Source organism: Elgaria multicarinata, chromosome 4, assembly GCF_023053635.1.
Source record: "Elgaria multicarinata webbii isolate HBS135686 ecotype San Diego chromosome 4, rElgMul1.1.pri, whole genome shotgun sequence".
NCBI classification, from domain to species: Eukaryota; Metazoa; Chordata; class Lepidosauria; order Squamata; family Anguidae; genus Elgaria; species Elgaria multicarinata.
Window position 1 is genome coordinate 103,361,685 of NC_086174.1, and position 15,474 is coordinate 103,377,158.

General features: G+C 39.5%; 1 protein-coding gene across 1 annotated transcript in view; it reads left to right on the top strand.

Moving 5' to 3' along the window:
- MDN1 (midasin AAA ATPase 1) overlaps positions 1-15,474 on the top strand; it is a 119,069-nt gene that overhangs the window by 102,440 nt on the left and 1,155 nt on the right. Inside the window, exons 87-101 of the mRNA XM_063124877.1 lie at positions 8-145; positions 1,093-1,228; positions 2,045-2,346; positions 2,899-3,060; positions 4,712-4,813; positions 5,672-5,873; positions 6,869-7,042; positions 7,225-7,379; positions 8,165-8,245; positions 9,661-9,776; positions 11,238-11,412; positions 11,994-12,067; positions 12,175-12,289; positions 14,209-14,272; positions 14,726-14,868. Of these exons, the coding sequence (XP_062980947.1) occupies positions 8-145; positions 1,093-1,228; positions 2,045-2,346; positions 2,899-3,060; positions 4,712-4,813; positions 5,672-5,873; positions 6,869-7,042; positions 7,225-7,379; positions 8,165-8,245; positions 9,661-9,776; positions 11,238-11,412; positions 11,994-12,067; positions 12,175-12,289; positions 14,209-14,272; positions 14,726-14,868 (2,139 nt within the window). The remainder of the gene's footprint in view (positions 1-7; positions 146-1,092; positions 1,229-2,044; positions 2,347-2,898; positions 3,061-4,711; positions 4,814-5,671; positions 5,874-6,868; positions 7,043-7,224; positions 7,380-8,164; positions 8,246-9,660; positions 9,777-11,237; positions 11,413-11,993; positions 12,068-12,174; positions 12,290-14,208; positions 14,273-14,725; positions 14,869-15,474) is intronic.

Sequence of the window (15,474 nt, forward strand, 5' to 3'; positions counted from 1 at the left end):
AATATAGGGTGATACAGAACTTGTGGCAAAAGATGACAATGTGGATGCTGATGATAAAAATAAGAAACCACCCAAAGATGAAGAAAAGCAAAAGCAAACGGATGATGGTGAAACTAAAGAGAGAATCCATGAACAAATAGATGAGGTAATAAGAATTTGCAGCAGTCCTGTGTGAAAGCTACACTTGTTGAGTTGCATTTCTTTCAAGAGAACATACACAAGTCACTGTAGGTGCAATTGCAGTCACATAGCCTGGACCTCTGATTTTGCTGGTTCAAGCTCATCTTGCATCTGCATTTCACAGGAGTGTAAGGGAGGAAAACTGTGTGTGCATTCCAGAGCCTCTATAGTAACTCACTTTGCTCCCCAAATCTTTGCATGCATGTTAATAATCCCCAGGCATCTAGTGCCTATCCAGTCAAAGCTGTGGTTTTTTTTTTCAAAAGTTGACCAGGATTTGCATGGTGAGCAGAGAAGCAGGAGAGAAAATGGTAGCAAACAGAGTACAGTAACTGAACCTTTCCCCCACCACCACCCAAAAAAAAGCATGTGCTGTGAGACTCTTGTGAAGCTGTGTGTGTGATATCCAAAATAATATTAAAATTCCAAATGGTCTTGAGATATATATGCTAGAAATATACATTCATCTGTTTGTTCTTGTATTTCTCTAATTTGAAGCCAAATCCTCTTGTGTATGTGCGCCCTGATGAAATAAATGTTGAGCAGTTCTCTACTTCAACAGAAATCTAAGATTATGCCCTCCATTATCATTGTTCTAGATACAGTTTGTAAAGATCATAGTTTTTTCCCCAATTCAAACAAATGATCAAAATAAAGGAGCTTCATTAAGTCTTTGAAAGGGGGTAGCAGGAAGTCTTGGTGGTAGCTATGGAAAGTTACCTGTTTACTTAGAGGACCACTTCCCACCTTCCAAGGGGAAACAGGCTTTCTTAGTGCTGTCTGGGATCCTTTTTGTTTGAGCTGTTCTAAATTAACTTTAATAATCAAGATAATTTGCCTCTGAACAGGTTCTTACCCACTGTTTTCCCATCTCCATTCTTCTTGTGATGTGTCATTTCTTCTACTTTACAGCGTGAATATGATGAGAATGAGGTGGATCCCTATCATGGGAAGCAAGAAGAGCAGCCTGAAGCTGAAGCATTAGATCTTCCTGAAGACCTGAACCTAGAAAATGGGCAGAAGGATGACGAGGACAAGGAAGAAGAAGGTACAGCTGACAAAACATTTGTTTATCAGCAGACACAAAGAAGCCCTACATGTTATTGTTGTATTTGCATTGACCATACATTGTGTAGCTGTAGTTGTGCAGTAGTGCCATTCTAGCGTCTAGGAGATATGCAATCTGAATCTGAATCCATCAAGTTTGGTGACTGGTAGTCCCTGTGACTTGGGGGAAAATGAGGGCCTGTCATTAGAGTTGAGCCCTTTCTGACCATTCATGCTTATAGCTTTTGAATGTTTATGAATTTATTCCTATGCCTGGGTTGTGTTTACATTCAGGAAGGCTTTCTGCAAGCCCTGCATGGGAACAAGCTTGCTGCCTTTTTATCCAGATTTGGACTTGGGTATGATCGTCTTCATCATTTTAAGGCTTGACTACTACGATGCATTCTTAAAGAAGGTGGCCTGTGATAACTGTTAGAAAGTCACTACCAGTTCTTGTCCCACCTTCTGAGTCATTTTTAACACTGCATCGTGTGCTCAGGGACTTGATTATGGCCTGAAAAGCCCCGCCCTCAAATACCTGGCAACCTCCCATGCAACCTGTTCTATTGTGCAGTTGATCTGTTTCTCTGTACTTTTACACGTTCCGTTGCTCACACCCTGGGCTTGGTGACGACATTGGGATCTTTTCCACATAGCTATGGAGCAAGCGTCTGCTGTTTTCAGTAGAGATGAGTGGGAGTGGCCAATAGAGCTTGTTTTACCTTTTATCTTAAGCATTATCAGTAAATATTTCTCACCGTTCCGGCTTCCTCAGCATCTGTTTTCATTTAAAAATGCATGCTGTCTTTCACATTAGGAGAAAACCCTTTTGAGATTGAAGAGAAGACAATGGACATTGATGACAAAGACATGAAGGAGAAGGATTCTGAAGATACAGGTGAAGAGGTTCAGGATCCTGAACAAGTTGAAAAAGAGTCCTCTGAAGATAAAGGTGAAGGAGAAGAAAAAATGGAAGAAGAAACAAAGGGGGAAGGAAGCACAGAGCATCCTGATGCAGGTACAGAAGAAGAAGAATCTCCAACAGAAGATCAAAAAGAATCACTTGAAGAAGAGAGAGAAAGGGGCATCCCTGCTAATGACCAAGGCCTTAATCCTCAGGTTTCATTTTTTCCTTTTATTAATAGAGGTCATTTAGAGTCAATAGTTGTGTTTGATAGAATTTATTTTTTCAACTAAAGAGACATAAGAATATATACAGCTTAACGCGAAAATTCCAGTAAATGGTGGTAATATCCTGATTTCTCAGACAACAGATAGATCTTGGCCCTCTTCAGGTGTTCAGTGGAGAGGACTTTACTGTGATCATGGGTACACACTCAGACCCCGATCCCTCCACTCCTGACCTACTGGGGTAGGTCAGCAAGGGCAGCATAAGCACATTTGACTGAACACACTTACATGGCTCTGCACTGCCAGGAATCCTGGCTTAACAGAGTTCATACAAGCGCTGTGTTACAGTGCCCTTTGCAGATTTTTCATCAACACAGGAAGGTCGGGAGTGTCCCCACCCCCCTCTGGCTCCTTCCATGTTTACTGTAAAACCCTCTGTGGTGAAGAGGGCAAGAATTTCAAAACTGTTTCAGATCAACTCTCCATGACACTCCTGTTATTCTAGAATGGTAATTCTGACTCTTCTGTTAATTGCTTCAGGAAAATGACGATACTGATTATCCTGAGAAGGACGAGCAGTTACCTGATGCGGTTGAGAGGATGGAACATGAGACCTATGGGCAGGCAGGAGAAGAGAACCTGCAGAGTGACACGGCTCTTGAGCTGGCTGGAACCGCTCCTGAGAAGGACCAGGCAAAAGAGGTGAAATGGCAATATCCCACAGTGTCTTGGCACTGTGCAGAATGAACTTTTGCAAAACTTTGCTAGCACTTATATTTAGGGTTCCCATTGGGACTTCTTTGTCTTCCTGTAAATTCAGTGTGCTCTACTTATCAAGACATATTCATTATAACTGTTGTTTTCTGACTCAGTAGCTGGACTGCCTAAATAACCGACTGATTCTGTATGCATAAGTGGGAGTAAGGGACAGGTCATATGTATGATTAGTCAATGTTTCCTATTGCCTGACTGCAGTGTGACTACAGTATGCATTTTATCTGAATTGTTCGTTATGAGCACAGTTCAGCTTGCAGTAGAGGGAGGGAAGGGAAGTTGGCTATTCCATCTGCTCTGTTGAGAGACGATCTCCCTTTGACTCTAATCCAACTATCACCTAGCAGCAGCCATTCCATCAGGGTGCCTGAATGGTTTTCATCCCAGCGAGTCATTGAAAGAACTCCTAAGAACTAGGACCTAAATTTGCTTTTTTTTCTTCCTCCTCCTCCTCTATTTTCCCTTTTGTGTCATGTCTTTTACATTACGAGCCTGCGGGCAGGGAGTATCTTTTTAATTGATCTGTAAGCTGCACCGGGAGACTTTTTGGCTAAAGAGCAGAGTAAAAATACCTTGAACAAATAAATTGCAAGCCACATATGGTAAATATTTGGTGGTTTTCAAAATTATTATTTCATACCAGGAGAGAACAGTTCTGTGACACTCTATCCCAGCCTTCCTCAACCTGGGGCGCTCCAGATGTGTTGGACTGCATCTCCCAGCATTCTGGGAGTTGTAGTCCAACACATCTGGAGCGACCCAGGTTGAGGAAGGCTGCTCTATCCATTAGCATTGTGTAGTCTGGGCAGACAAAATATGCCTGGTAAATCCAAGAGTTAACTGCATATTAGGCCAAGAGAATGTGTATGTTGGTCCCAAATCTTTTGTTTGTTTATAGTTTTATATTATTTCTTTCAGTTCTAGTTCAACAACGTAGAGTACAGCCATAAAGGGGTGGGGGAGATAAGGGAGGGGCAAGGTATTCAAAATTTGAACGCAGATCAAATATGGATGGTAGCTTATACAGATTTTTAAAAAATTAACAAATGCAAAATAACAATTCTTAGCAAGGGAGACAGAATGCACAGACCCAAAGGCAATTTTCCATTGCTGTTCCTGTATGGGATCATCAGGTTTCTTATTCTTCTCCTCTCTAATAAGCTGTGTATCCACTTTAGTCATGTCAAGAGGACATCTATATAGAGTAGGAGTAATTAATTGAATTAAGTTCATCAGTTGCTCTGGCAAAGCAGGGGATATAGAAGCACTGAGGACCAAGGGACCAGATATATATGTCAAATCATGCTTGACTTGCAAATGTGATTTTAAAATTAGGTTAGGAATCTACCTGCAGCTTCACCAGGGACCTCCCCCATCCTGTGGTCCAAACGATATCGATCGTGCATTTCACTCATTAGCTTTGGCATTTCCCCCCACAAAATGCATTGACACAGGTTTGTTCCCAGAATTGCAATTTAGGATACCTTTGTCTTCCACAGGTACTGCAGTTATCCCGTTTAAGCCTAGAAATGGCTTAAACTGCAGATGTCTTATTTGGCACTTCCTTTTTCTTTTCCAGGAGCATGGAAGTGGGACTGCCGATGCAAATCAGTCAGAAGGACATGAATCTGAATTAATGGCACGATTGGCATCTCAGAAACAAAGCAGAAAAAATACACAGGTTTGATATTCTTATTTAAAACTTTTATAAGAAGAAATCTTTTTTAAAAAAAGATTACTGAGCTGATCTGCACCTCCTGGACTAACGTGTGGCTTGGAACGTTGATATCCAAAGGCTTTCATACTACCGGAATGTTCCAGCAATTCTCAGCTCAAAATGAGCACTTTTGAATAAATGTGTATATGTAAATGCACATTTTAATGCAGTTGGGTGTTTTGTTTTGTTTTTAAAAAGTGGCAGATTAAGGAAGAAATGGGAGAGAATGAATATAAGTGAACAAAGTAAAAGTGACACAGACTGTCAATCCCTGCTATCGGTCATATGTTATTCAGCCTGTCTGAGTCTGGCACTGTTTCTTCCTCCCTCTCAGCCTAACAAAAGGACTTCTAGAAAGCAGAAGGCAGCCTCTAGGAGTATTCAGGGGTTATGAGTTGGGAGAGGTGAAACCTCGGAAATAGAACACATGCACCGATGTTCCAATACTAAAAGGATCTCTGGTAACAAGGCTAGCAAGGACCTCTGCCACTGCTGCAGTAAACATTCCCAGCCTAGAAGACTGAATCACGCCGTTGTTCTAAGGCAGCATCATACACTCATGCATGGCACTGATGAAGCTGTTACCTGAAGGGTTGCATGTGGGGCACCACTTGTGCAACTCAAGATGTGCTGGAATTGCATATGTCCATCCCGCATATCTTAGATGCATATTCAATCTGCAAAAGTCTTTTTTCCATTATTAGTCATTTTGTGTGCATAGTCTTACGAATAATAACGATGCATTAACAGAGCTTCTGAATCAGTGTTTGGTTTTGCTCCGTGTTGCTGAAGATCCATGCCTGAGCTTGCCTGTCTTTTCAGAGTTTGAAGAGAAAACCTGGACAAGCTGACAACGAGCGCTCGATGGGAGATAACAGCCAGTATGTTCACAAACGTTTGAAAACTGTAGAGTCCAGCAGTGAAGCAGAGCAAACACCAGCTCAGCCGGAACAAAATGTGGGAGAAGCAGATGCATTTGAGCACGTTAAGCAAGGCAGTGAATCCTACGATGCACAGACCTATGGTATGGCTGCATTTACAGCAAGATATCAGATTATTTTAAATCCTTTCCAGCACTATGCTTTTTACTTTTGTGAAAATGAGCATGCTTGTTTATTATGATGCCTACTTACAGGGGGATGGGGAATTTAAAACCAGCCTTTTATATTCATTTACACTGCATTTTTATTTTGACTAACTTTTTTGCTCCTGTCTCATAGTTAATTCAATTTAGGCTGCAATCCTCTCATACTTACCTGAGAGTAAGTCACATTAAACTCAATAGCCCAACAGGCAGCCATATTTTATTTCTCCACATCAACTGGTAGATGTTTAAAATTTGTTTAAAACAGATTAGAGCTATTTTTTTAAAAAAAAAAAAACCTTAGTAAGATACTTACTAGCTTTGTAAAGGCAAAAGATGCAGGGACAAAATTCTGTGTACCTCTCATCATGGTCAAGTCTGAAACTGAGTCCAGTACATACATGAGCATTCTACATGCATCGAGTACAGATGTCTGGTGAAAGCCTCAACACTTGACAAAATGAAACAGACAATTAAGCTGCTACAGGGTAAAAGAGCTTACCCAGGATAGTTAGGTTATCTGTATGAACTCATTGAGATAGTAGTTTCTATAAATTCTTCGCTCTTCTCCTCATACATAGTTTAGCATCTAGAAGCCTGAGCTACCAGACATTAAATCAGCAGTTTCAATCTTGCTTCAGCTATGAACTTGCTAGGTGGCTTTCTTTAGTCACACTACTCTTTCTCAGCTTGAGCAATATGGTGATAGTAATACTGACCCTGCTTTGCATTATGGTTGGAAGGAGTACAGGATAATGCATGTGAAGCGTTACCCAAAGTGTTATGTAAATGCTACCTCAGCAGCCCAAGTTGCTTCCCTTTCCCCCTTTCAAGTACAGTTACAAATAATGCTTTAGATACTTGATGACTTTTAGTGTGCTGACATGAGGGAACATTATAGTTTTAACATTTTGGTTGATTTATGTTTCCATCAGATGTAGCTAGTGAAGAACAACAAAAAGCGGCCATGCCTGTTAGTGAGGACAATGAAGAACCAATTTCTGAAGACATAGCTATGGAAACAGAAGCTCAGAAGGCGGAGGATCTTAAAACTGTAGAGACGGAGAAACTGAATCCAGAAATAAAGATGTCTGGCACTTCCAAATCTGGTAAATTGCCAGCTTACTTTCTTAAGAATTTTATTGTTTAAGAATAATTTCTTGTTTTCACTCAAGACAGTGTTGTGGTTATTATTACTAACAGTGTATTAAGCAAGCCAAGGTAGAGTAGCCATAAAATAATTGGCATGGGGATATACAATATTAAGCAAGCATGCATTATTCACCTCTAGGACCTGAGGAAGTGGAGTTGGACAGCCAGGTTCGCAGTTCTGAAGATGATGACGCAGGTGGAGCAGACAAATCGCCATTAGAAGTAAAGCCAGATAGAAACACAAATTCTACTATACATACTGCCTATCAGTTCTTGAGGGATACAACTGTCCAGGTAAGCAACCAATTGCATAAATAAGATGCATTAATTGATTGAAGTAGAGGAATCTTACTTGGTCACAGTGTTGCTGTAAGTGCAGTTTATCTGAAATTACAGTCTCCATGTTGCACATCTGGGTTCCATTGAGGAAGGACCTCCACATACTAGGGTCTGGGATGGAGAGATACACCAGGTTACTGTGCCATCTTAGGGCAGCTTATAAATTTGATCTGCATTATTCTAGGGGTTGGTACTACACCAAAGTAGATGGCTTGATGAACACGTTACTTTGCCTTCATACATAATATGTTAAAAAAAACACGTAGCATTTAGATCTTTTTCTTTTTTACAATACAAATTATCAGTGAGGCTGCAACACACATGACTGTCCAAAATAGGGTGAGGACTCTTAGCTTTACCGTTGCATATTACTTACTTGTGGGGCTGGGAAATATAGATTCAAGACTCCCCCTCTTTCTGCAGAGATTCAGCTCTGGCAACTCCACTAAGGTATATTAATTCAGCAGCCTACATCTGCATGCACACTCTCTTATTGGAAGGAGATGGGGTGGTCATTGCTCCCAGCATATGAGGAGATGAATTAGAGTATATATTTAAATAGGGGGGGAAAGATTCTCTGTACTTGGTTGCTAGACAAAGATCCAGAACTTGCAGTGCTCTCCTGTTTGAAACAGGGCAATATAATGTTAGTTTTTGCTTTTGGAAGCATATTGTGGATACGTTATTTTTGAATATCTGTTCATATTGTTTGATTTCAATTCCAATGTCTTATATTTAAGCACATTGCTAAGAATCCTGAACAGCTGAGGCAAGAACTAGAGAAGCAGCTGGAAGTTTGGCAAAGTGGAAACACTGCTGAGGTTGGTGAATGATTTAATCAGACACAAATACATTTTTATCATGGTTTTAAAAAACATTTTCCTACGGTATGAAAAATTAAAACCTTGTTTCTGAAGCAATGTTAAATACTAGGTGCCCATAACTGTCCTTAAATCATTGCAGAGTAAGAAACATATATGTAGATCCTGATAACCTTCTGCTATATATAGGTTGCACTTAAAATTGTAAAGGTTCATAGCAAAGGACTTGGGAGAATGATAAAAACATTGATAAAAAAAGTGTTTGCAATAGCATAACCTGAATAATTAGGGTATGGCTGGTAACTCTATTAAGTTTTCACTGGCACCCCATTCAGGATCCCCTAACTCTTAGAAGATGATTTTCAGAGGGGGATGGAACAGAAAATACACTTTCTATCCACCCTCTGGATTTGCCTGGATCCAACACTTCAGATCTAAAATCTGATAAATCTGAATATATTTGGGAGTGGGAAGAAGGTGGATCAGGATCTACTAGTAGATCTCTGGGTGATTTGCAATTTGCCGGGATCCAACACTTCAGATCTAAAATCTGATAAATCTGAATATTTTCGGGAGTGGGTAGAAGGTGGATCAGGATCTACTAGTAGATCTCTGGGTGATTTGCAATAGAGTTCCAGGGTTTCTGGCTCTCATTTTCATAATAGCAATAAAAAGGGTCATCTCCACCCCCAACCTCTATGCCTAAATTAGGCTTCTGAAATGGAGAGAGCTTGGGGTGTGGGAACCAGAAGTGGATTTCTGTATGAAAGTACTGTGAAAACAATTTTGTGGACTGACCTTTGTACTCAGAGACACCTTATTCATTAATTCTATTAGGTGTATATTTGCTGTGAGACATTATTTTGCACCTGACTGCTGTTAGTGTACTTTGAGGTTATAAACAAAAGCAAGTAGATTCTGTCTGCACATCCCTGATGTTTCTGATACATTTTCGTTGAGGAAAAGAGAGTTCTTAACAATACAGTTTGAGAGCTAGTTCACATCATGGTTACTTAACCCGGGGATTGCAGGGATGAGTGGAGGGCATGCAAGTCATTTCCACTTAACCCAGAGTTAACATAAGGACAACCCGTGGTTTGTTAATTAAAGCTTCACCTGGCCCCACAATTCCTGGGTTAAACAACCCTGTAATTGCCATCAAAACCAGGTCAGACTAAAGAAATTAAGTATAGTGCATCATTCTTTGTAGCAGTGGTTAAAGCTGAAAAATACGCCAGAGGAAATTTTTAAAATAGCTGTTTTCTAAACACTTCTTGTGACGTCTGAAGAAGCACTTTTTCCTAAATGTGTCACTTCATCATTTTCCTGGGATATAACGGCTTTTCACGCTTTACAGACTTCTTATTCTTTACTAATGAATATTGTGTGGTTTGTCTTATGTCTCAATGTTTTAGGAAAAGGCGGCAGCAGACATGTGGCAGAGATACCATTTACTCACTGCGCCTCTTTCACAGCAGCTATGTGAACAGCTCCGACTCATACTGGAGCCAACTCAGGCAGCCAAGCTGAAGTACGTTTGGTCTCTTTAAAACTTAAAGTCCCTGACCTGCATAATCTCACTATCTACCCGCGAAGTAATCTTCACAGCCCGAACTGCTTAACCATGCAGTCATTGTACGATGCAGTCCATATCTCATCGGAGGTCAATGGGAAAATATCCGAATGAATCTGGATTTATTCTATTATGTGTGTTTAATAATGTGCTTATTTAGCCATTAATTTTGCATAGTCTTTGAAAGTTCAAGTTCTTTATGCCTTGATTTCATTTTATTTCATTTACATGTCACCATTCCCAGGGTAGCTGTATTAGTCTGCTTCAGCAAATACAACAAAGACTCTCATAAACCTGAAAAATAAAATTAAAAAGTATAATGGCATAAGCTTTTGTGGACAAGAGTCCACTTCATCAGATCCAGATGTCCTTGGTTTGATTTTGAAAACATGCAGAAAAGGTATACATTTGGTAGCAGTATCAGAATTAAGATTCCTGAAAATCTCCATTTTCATTTTTTAAAGGAAACGTTTCTAAGTCTAATAACACTTGGAATGCTACAGGTTGCCCACATTATTATATTTATTATTATTACATTTATATCCTACCTTTTTTTCTTTCTCAAGGCAGTGTACATAATCCTCCTCCCCTCCATTTTTATCCTCACAACAACAACCCTGTGAGGTAGGCTGGGCTGAGAGTCTGTGACTGGCCAAATTCACCCAGTGGGCTTCCATGACCGAGTGGGGATTAGAACCTGGATCTTACAACTCCCAGTCCAACATTCTAGCCACTAGACCACACTGGCTCTCAAATCTGCCTTATGGCTATCAATAAATGCTTTAAAATACTTGCTGAAATCACAGAAACCAGAAGGATAGCTGAATGAGATTTTCAGAGGGTGGAGTCAGGGATTCAGTGCTCTTGGTCCATCACATGACAAGCAGGTCCAGAATAAATTATGCAAAACATTATGTAAATTGGCTTGGTTTGCATGATTTCTGTGGGCTGCAGTTTTTCTTAGTACAGGTAGGATTACAGCTCTGCTTCTATAGCAAATGAAGTTGATGTGGCTATCAGAATTGATAGCATTCTACCTGTATGAGGTTTTTTTAAAAATCCAAGTTCACTTTGCAGTTGTGGCTCTTCTTCAAAGTAATGACATTTTCAGCATTTTAACAGAGGTTATTCCGATGGTTAGAAGAGCTGTGAAAAATATTTTAAAAGTTTTTTTCAAAATTATGACTTGCCAATATCAAATCTCCTAAAAATGAGGACAATAATATATGTGTGTAAATATGGATGTAGAAGACCAACATGAGAAACCCACCCTATTAGCAACCATCTGTCTGTATTTTGGATCATTCATAATTTGTCAGTGTGTGTAAAATATTTTCTTTAAAATGGGTTATTCTTCTAAGTGTTCCCCCCTAAAATGTCCATACTGTTAATATTTTGCATTTTCTTCTTAACTACCAGAGGCGATTATAGAACAGGAAAAAGACTGAACATGCGCAAAGTTATTCCCTATATTGCTAGTCAGTTTCGAAAGGATAAAATCTGGTTACGAAGGACCAAGCCCAGCAAACGACAGTACCAGATTTGCTTGGCTCTTGATGACTCAGCCAGTATGATAGACAACCATTCTAAACAGGTAAAACAGGGATTATGAAGAAGCTAAATTGTGAACTGAAATACTGAATTTATTAATATACCTCTAGCTCCTTAGGTTGCAGTTCAGAGGCATTTGCCCACATCATACTGTTCCAGTTCTTCCTTCTCTTCTCTCTGTCCATAACACTGTTGGCTTCCCTCTGTCTGCCGCCGTGGGGTGGTGGTGGGGGCTTCCCCAGATCCCAGTCCAAACCCTGAGTAATAATGAGGATAGAGATTTTAACATATGACTGACCTGTGGATGTGCATTTATCTCTTGTCCCTGCAGCACCTGGGAGAGTAGGGGGAAGGATTACAGGAAAGTGGCATATTACATCTCTGGGATATATCATTTCTATTCAGTTCTTTATGGTATTTCTAAGGAAAAGTTTCCTCAGTGGGAAGCATTTTTAGAATTTGTGATTTGTTAACTCTGTGCCAAATGTTGCATTTTATTTATTTATTACTTAAAAGTTATTTATTACTTTTCCTTTAAGCGTAAAACACTCTAGATAGGAAGAACTTACATATTAATCTTATATATGCAGTGGACTCCAACTTGATTGAACTTGTTTTCTACAGCTTGCTTATGAATCCCTGGCAGTGATTGGAAACGCTTTGACTCTCTTAGAAGTGGGTCAAATTGCTGTTTGTAGGTAAGGACATTTTAAAGCCTAAACTTACTTAAAGATTTCTATAATGAAAATTAATATAACTCCTACACAGTGCACAATTTTAAAATACGTGTCTCGTTTTATTTCAGTTTTGGAGAGACAGTTCAACTACTACATCCATTCCATGAACAATTCAGTGACCAATCAGGATCCCGAATACTACAGCTCTGCAAATTTGAACAAAAGAAAACTAAGATTGCTCAGGTATCTCCAGAATTGCTTCTTGGATGAAGGGTGCTGCCTTTTCCATTAAATGTTCTGTTGTCAAGTACCTGCAGTATCTGGAAATGAGAGAAAAAGTTGGCTGCAATTCAGAGGACCATGTATACAATGTACATATGTGCACTTTAGCATTTTGAGGAAGTCATTTTTCTGAGTTTTCCTTAAATAGCTCTTGTGCCAGATCCTGTCTTGATGAGAATAAAGCTATTTCTTTTACTCTTCTATCCAATGTTTATTTGAACAGATCTCCTCTTATGGTATTACAAAAACAAAATCTCTCTGCACTAGCCTGATATAATCCCACACAAGTTGCAGAACGCCAGGAGAAATATGATCATTGCATGCACTAATGGGGCGTGGTCTATACATGCAGCAGAATGTAGAGTGGCAGATTGCACCTGCAATCTGGTGGCAGATTGCAGGTGAAGCAACTGCTTTTTTTAAAAAAAAGTCTTCCCTACATAACAGTATCCCTGCAAGTCTAAATTTAGCACAGCCGGGAGTGGACTAGGCTAGAACCTTTTTCCTTGCTATACTAGCTTTTTACCTGTAGGGATTCTTTTCCCCTGAGGATCATTAAAAATGCAATTCTCCAATTGTTCAGTCCACTGTAGTAGATGAGGATTCTGTTACTCATTCTGCTCCATTTTCAGACCATATAGAAGCCTCTCAGCAAATGATTAGTGACAGCACCTCCATCAAGTAGCCCAGTGCTAGGCTGTTCCCACAGAGATCACCAATATGCCAAAAAAGAGTATAACTTTTTTGACTATAAACAAAACTATAAACATGACATAGCAAGTATTATTGGTGTACCGAGGCAGCTTCAGTGAGCAGCAGCATTTAACAACCTCATTTTAGAATGCAGCAGTAAACATTTACAGTTATCAGTTATGCTTTAAAATCTCTCTTATGTAATGTGCCCCTCATAAAATAAAATAAAAACAGAATAAACACTTTAAAATAGATTTTAAAAGAAGCAAAATGTACAGTGAACCGTGATTGGTCATTAAGGAAAGGCTTCCTGGAATAATGATGTTTTCAGGAGGCGCCAAAAGGAATACAAAGTTGGCGCCTGCCTGACTTCCAGAAACAGGGAATTCCACAGGAGGGGGGCTACCACTCTGAAGGCTCTTCCCCTGGTGGACTCCAATCGGAGGATGGGTCTAAGTGGAACCACCAGGAGCAGGCCCTCGGATGACCTTAGTGACCAGGCAGGTTGGTAGGGGAGAAGGCACTCTCTCAGGTATCCTGGTCCCAAGTTGTTTAGGGCTTTGTATACAAGTACAAGAACCTTAAACCTGGCCCGGTAGCGAATAGGCAGCCAGTGCAGTTCCCTCAGCAGAGGAGTTACATGTTGGAAAAGGGCACCTTTCATGAAAAATGCTACAAAATTGAGTCAAAGTGTTAATCCATTTAGAGCAAAGGTAAATGGGTTCCCCCTGATTTGGCTATGTGCCCCATATCAGGAAGTGAGACAATATTTTCTGTTCTTAATCAGATTTAGCTTAATGGCGTCATGTAGCCTGTTTTTAGTGCTAACCACATGATCCCTGAAATTGCTTCAAGAAGCCCTTTTTATTTGTTTGTTTAATGGCACCAAAGCTGCAGCTTAGGGAAAGAAACAGCTGAAAACATTCAGCAAGGACAGTTTGTGAAATGTTGTGGATAAACATTGGTGCAGACTCTTTAAACAGCAGTGTATGTGTTTGTTGCAGCCCATTCAAAGTAATTAAGGAAATAATGTGGCAACAATATAGTTTTAACAGTTTTTGAAGCTCACAACTTTAGGCTATGGTTCTCATCTTACAATTCCTTTCATTTTCATAGAATTAGTGTCACTGTTTTGGAATGAGTGTTCTTGGATCAGCTGATGAGTTTATTCTCTTGCTTTTCTACAGTTCTTGGAATCCTCAACAAATATGTTTGCTGCAGCACAGCAGTTGTCTCAAAACATCAATCCAGGTGAGTCTCCTTTTTTATATACTAATGATTGCTATGGCAGTAAAATTATGTCTACACTGAGTTTATTGGATGCATTTGCTCTCTGTGCTGCTTATTCAAATAGCAATTCTTCACAAATTATTAGGAGCTTATTTGTTAAGGAATATTTGGATTCTAGGAACTTAATCTGTTACTAATGCACAGTTCATTTATTTGGTTGCTTACAGAGCATTTATCAGTGTTGATTGTCATAGCTATTTTCAATTTCATGTCCCATTTAAGAAACAGCTTATCTCCCATTCAGGGCTATAATTTTATAGACATATAAAACAACTTTCTCAGAGCTTCCCTTCAGACAGCCTATTTGTTTATTAAATCAATACAAAGCTTTGATAAAAACCTCAGAATATGTATAATTTTCTCCATTTTTGGTGATTTTGTTTGACGAAACTGAAAAGATGTCTTTCTTAATAGAAACTGCTCAGTTGCTCCTAATAGTATCAGATGGACGAGGTCTTTTCCTTGAGGGCAAGGAACGTGTCAGAGCAGCTGTTCAGTCTGTTCAGAATGCAAATATCTTCGTCATTTTTGTAGTGCTGGACAACCCTAATTCACGGGTGAGTAAATGAACAAATGGGATGATAGTACTTCTTTTAGCTGAGTGGAAAAGGCCTGTTGGTTCTAAACTGTCCAGGTCATGCTACATTATGAGAAATTTACTAAAATTCCTTTCCAATAATTGCAGTAAGGAGAAGTATCCAGATTTCATACTATAACAACCTAAACAAAAGGTCTACTTTAATTTGGAGATGTTTCTGTTTCTTGTTAGCATTAGCTTGCCTTAGGTGCCGATTGTCCTTTCCGCAAAATAGTATCTGCTCCTCTAATCTGACTTCTACCTCTTCCTGCTGCAGCGGTGAGGAAAAGGGCAAGCCCTTCTCCTTTGGAGTCCATTTCAGGCTATTTTCTAGGCTGACTGTTACAAACACTGAGTTCTAGAAACTCAAAATGTCCACATTCTGTATTATGCCAACGCAATTTTAGCTGTAAAGTATATTCATTTGATAAACACCAGTGCATAGAGAATTTGTAAAAGAAGCTATAAAACAAACTGGATAGAAGATAGCCTAAATCAGCACCATAATTATTCTTTCCCTTGGTTTGACTATCTCATTTTATAATAAATGTTTGTCTAATGCTTGATTACAATCTACTTTGGAAAC